The sequence below is a fragment of the Acomys minous genome (assembly GCF_964271855.1).
Source record: "Acomys minous genome assembly, chromosome: 2".
In the NCBI taxonomy this organism is placed as follows: Eukaryota; Metazoa; Chordata; class Mammalia; order Rodentia; family Muridae; genus Acomys; species Acomys minous.
This window is the reverse complement of record NC_140484.1, coordinates 135,799,424-135,803,758: the sequence shown is the minus strand read 5'-3', so window position 1 is coordinate 135,803,758 and position 4,335 is coordinate 135,799,424. Positions and strand designations below refer to the sequence as shown.

General features: G+C 39.5%; 1 protein-coding gene across 1 annotated transcript; it reads right to left on the bottom strand.

The window, feature by feature from the left end:
• Positions 1-451: 451 nt before the first annotated feature.
• LOC311581062 (olfactory receptor 51M1-like) lies at positions 452-1,405 on the bottom strand (the record flags this gene model as incomplete). The annotated part of the gene is made up of 1 exon (XM_084753005.1): positions 452-1,405. One exon carries the CDS (start codon positions 1,403-1,405, stop codon positions 452-454), a length of 954 nt encoding a protein of 317 aa, XP_084609131.1.
• Between the last annotated feature and the right edge of the window lie 2,930 nt (positions 1,406-4,335).

Sequence of the window (4,335 nt, the reverse complement as noted above, 5' to 3'; positions counted from 1 at the left end):
GGCTTCAGCTTAACACTGAATAGAGTTGCAGGATTCAAGGGCTTAAAAAAAACCAAGCAAGATAAAAATCAGAGATGAACAGAATCAGGAAGAGGACCAAGGGCTTTTGTTAGATAAAAGATCATAGGAGAACAACTTGAGGAAGAGTTGAGGGAGTTTTCCTAAACCACTGTAGGGGATTTTGATGAACTGATGTGACTCAGGTGTCTGACAGACTCAGGGGACTCCTCGGCTTAACCAGAATAGAAAGAGACCAAGGAGACTTTGGCCAAGCAGAGAGGGTGGGAAGGAGGAGGTCCGTGTTCTTGAACCACAATTTGAAAGAAAAGAAGCATACTTACATTTATTTTATTTATGACATGGAGGTTGAAGCTATCATGATGTTGGCTGTTATAAAAGGTACTGAACGTGGTAGAGTTTTGGCTTCTTAGAGCAAAGATGTTCGATCTCCCTAGGATTCAGAATTGACCTTTCTAAAGCCAAGGAACTTGACGATTGCTCTTCGTATCTCCTTAGTCTTAATACTGTATATGACTGGGTTAAGCATGGGTGGTACAAAGAGATAGATGTTGGCCATAAGAAGATGTACAGCAGGCGGAGCATTTTTCCCAAACCGGTGTACCAGAGACAGCCCCGCCATGGGCACGAAGAACACAAGAACAGCACAGAGATGTGACGTACATGTTTGGAAGGCTCGGATCTGTTCTTCTTGGGAAGCCAGTCCTGCCACCGTGTGCAGGATGAATCCATAGGACAGCGCAATGAGCAGCAGGTCCAGCATCACGGTGAACACCACCAGTGACAGCCCATATAGGTTGTTGAAGGTGGTGTCTACACATGCTAGGTGTATCACTTCCTGGTGTAGACAAAACGAGTGGGAGAGGACAAGAGGCCCACAGTAGGGAAAAGCCTTCAGGAGGAGAACAATTGGGATAAGGGCTACAGGCCCTCTCAGGATAACGCACAGGCCTGCTCTGATCAGTCTCTCACCAGTGATAATGACTGAGTACCTCAGTGGATGGCATATGGCCACAAAACGATCAAAAGACATGACAAGGAGCACTGCAGACTCCATGAAGGAAAACGAGTGGATGCAGAACATCTGGATTTGGCAGGCTCCAAAATAAATGCTGTGGTAATTGAACCAAAATATACCTACAGTGGTGGGTAAGGTAGACACTGACAGCCCCAGGTCAGTGAACGCTAGCAAGGAAAGCAGGTAGTACATGGGTGTATGCAGACGAGGGCTGGTCTTAATAATCATCAGAATGAGACAGTTGCCTGAGATAGCCACCAGGTACATCATGAAAAAGGGGATGAAAATCCAGTGTTCAAAGGCTTCTAAACCAGGAAAGCCACTGAGGTAGAACATGGGGCTAAAATGAGTATTGTTGGACAGGACCATGAATTGAGAAGTAAGAAGAAATTGGCCTGGTAGTCCTCAAGGATGGAGCTGAAAAATCAATGGACATTTCTGATTATTAGTTAGTTCTTGAGCTTCACAAGCACATCTTTGTCAGGAACCTTGCAATCATCTCTTCCTTTACGTTCTCAACCTCACTCCTCAGTCACACCCTTCAGTCATTCATACCATATATATATATATATATATATATATATATATATATATATATATATATATATATAACCTAGCACTGGACTTCTTCTTATATTTCTCTTTGTTTCTTCGTTGCTTTTGTTTCTTTGAGTTTTTGTTTGTTTTTTGGTTGGTTGGTTCTTTGAGAGAGACAGGGCTTCTCTGTATAGCCCTGGCTGTTCTAGAACTTGCTCTGTAGAGTAGCATGGCCTTCAACTCAGAGATCTGCCTTCCTTTGTCTCCAGAGTGCTGAGATTAATGGTGTGCACCACTGCTGCTAGATACTTATATTTATTTCTAGTCTTTTCTACTGGCTTTTTTTTTTATCATGCCCACTCCTTAAATATGACTATTCTATCCTTAGGCATTTTTTCCAGAATGTTCTATTTCTCCTCAGACAATATAATTTACTCTCATGCTTTCATTTTCCATCCTTGTTCTGATAATTAAATTTGTGACTCTAGAATTTCTTTTTTTATTTCCAGATTTGTATTTAGTAGCATATAAAACATCTGTAACATGATATTTCACAGCTCAAAAAAAAAAAAGATAAAAATTTATCACTATTTTATGTTGCTTATCTTAGGGGTATAAATCAAATTGTTAAATTGTTTTTTTTTATTTGTAATGCTGGCAATATATTCTGATTATGGCTTCACTTCACCCAACTCCTCCCAGATTCTTTCCGACTATTCCCCCCCCACATCCCCCCTCCCATACACTATAATACAAACAGGTATCCAAACATAATAATAAAGCAATATAAGATAAAAAAACAAACAAACCAGAATAGGATGAAACAAACAAACTACCAGGAGCAAAAGAGCCAAGGAAAAAACACAAGAAACACATATAGATGCAGACACACATTTACACACACAGAAATTCCATAAAGAACATAACACTGAAAACTATGATATATACATATATGCAAAAGACTTTTAAAAAAGAAAGAAAGAAAGAAAGAAATGAAAGAAAGAGAAAGAAGGAAAATGCCTAAAGTATTATGAGACATGGAACCTCCCAAAATGCCCTTGAATTTGAGCAAGGACATCTTATTGAAATACATTCTAGGAGAGAAAGAAAGGGAATGTCTGAAGTGGACAGCAGTGTGATTCACTGGAAAAACAAAAGGAGATGCATGGGCAATGGAGGAAGTAGATAGGTCCTGGTGAGACAAATGTTTGATACAACAGCTTAATCTAGATTATATACGGCTTGACAGATCGTGAGAATTGTCCTTAAATGTTTTTGACTTTTATTACATTTATGTGGGGCCAAGTAGAAGCCAAGAAGAATAAGCAAAACAAAGCAGAACAAACCAAAATTACAGAGAGGAAAAATTTCAATAAGACAGGAAGGAAGCCAGGGAACTCTGTTCGCCACGCATTACAGGTGTCCAATGGGTATCTACAGTGCTGTTAAGAGGTCAAGCTAACAAGAGCTGAAAAAAAGACTAAAGCCTAGCCAATACAGAAGCCATTGATGACCAATACAGGAGCTGTTCCAGCCTGTGGTTGGAAATAAAATCTAACTCGAACGCATCAAGGAGAAAGAGAGAAGAGTGAGAGAAGTGTATCAGAGAAATAGAATAGGATTCATGATGCACACGGGCTTTTCCAGGTTTGCATATCCTAAGAGTAATCAGTAAACGTTTACACATATTTCCCATCACTACATTTAGCTACTCACATGAAAAAAAAAACACTAGAAAGATAATTTAATTTAACTAGATTGAACTTTGGCTAAGTCAGCTTGATCTAAATGCAGGGCACAGGCAAATAAATTATTAATTATAATGATGTACTTTGGGAAAATCATAGGTTAAAAACCCAGTTAAACCCTGAGAGAAGGATGGGTGATGAAAAGGGAGCAGAGTTTCTAGACTTTGAGTTAGGACGGGTCACTGATTTTAGATACACTATACAATTCTTGATGAGAAGCTGAGGGCGTAGATGCAACAGTTAAATCACTAAGAACCATGGCGAGACGATTATGACAAAGAGAAAAGTCAGTCAGTACCAAAGTCTACAGTGATATGCCTGGGGAGGTGAAGAAAACGAGGAGAGAACGTGGTGACAGTGAGTAAGGTGAAGCAGAAGACGTCATGGGAGATACTGAAAGAATGAAAAAACAAAACAACAAAAAACCCACACATAGCCCGTGGTGGCACTCTTAGCCTAAGAAGGAGGCAGAGGCAGGCAGACCTCTGAGTTCAACGCCAACCTGGTCTACAGAGCAAGTTCCAGGACAGCCATGGCTACACAGAGAAACCCTGTCTCTCATGCTCACCCAAATATATACATTTAAAAACAAACACATAAAAGAGGAACAAGACCGAAATGAACCCACATCACTTCAACCAGGGAGTGAGACTATTCTGCCCATTTATCCTCTCCATTTGTTTAGTAATTCTCAAATCAAATAGATATTCTACAACTTATTATTTTTATATCCACCTAGTCAGAGAAATGCTCTTTAAATACATATGTAGAGGCTTATGTTTAGCAAATCTTTAAAATATCTGATTTAATTATATTAGTTATATATACTTCTGACCATGCCTTACCTCCTTACCTTTTTTTGTTGTTTTTTAAATATATTTTATTAATGTATTCATATTACATCTCAATGGTTATCCCATCCCTTGTATCCTTCCATTCCTCCCTCCCTCCCATTTCCCCCTTACTCCCCTCCCTATCAGAAAATTGGGAATAGGGCTTCCTCAAGACCCAGCT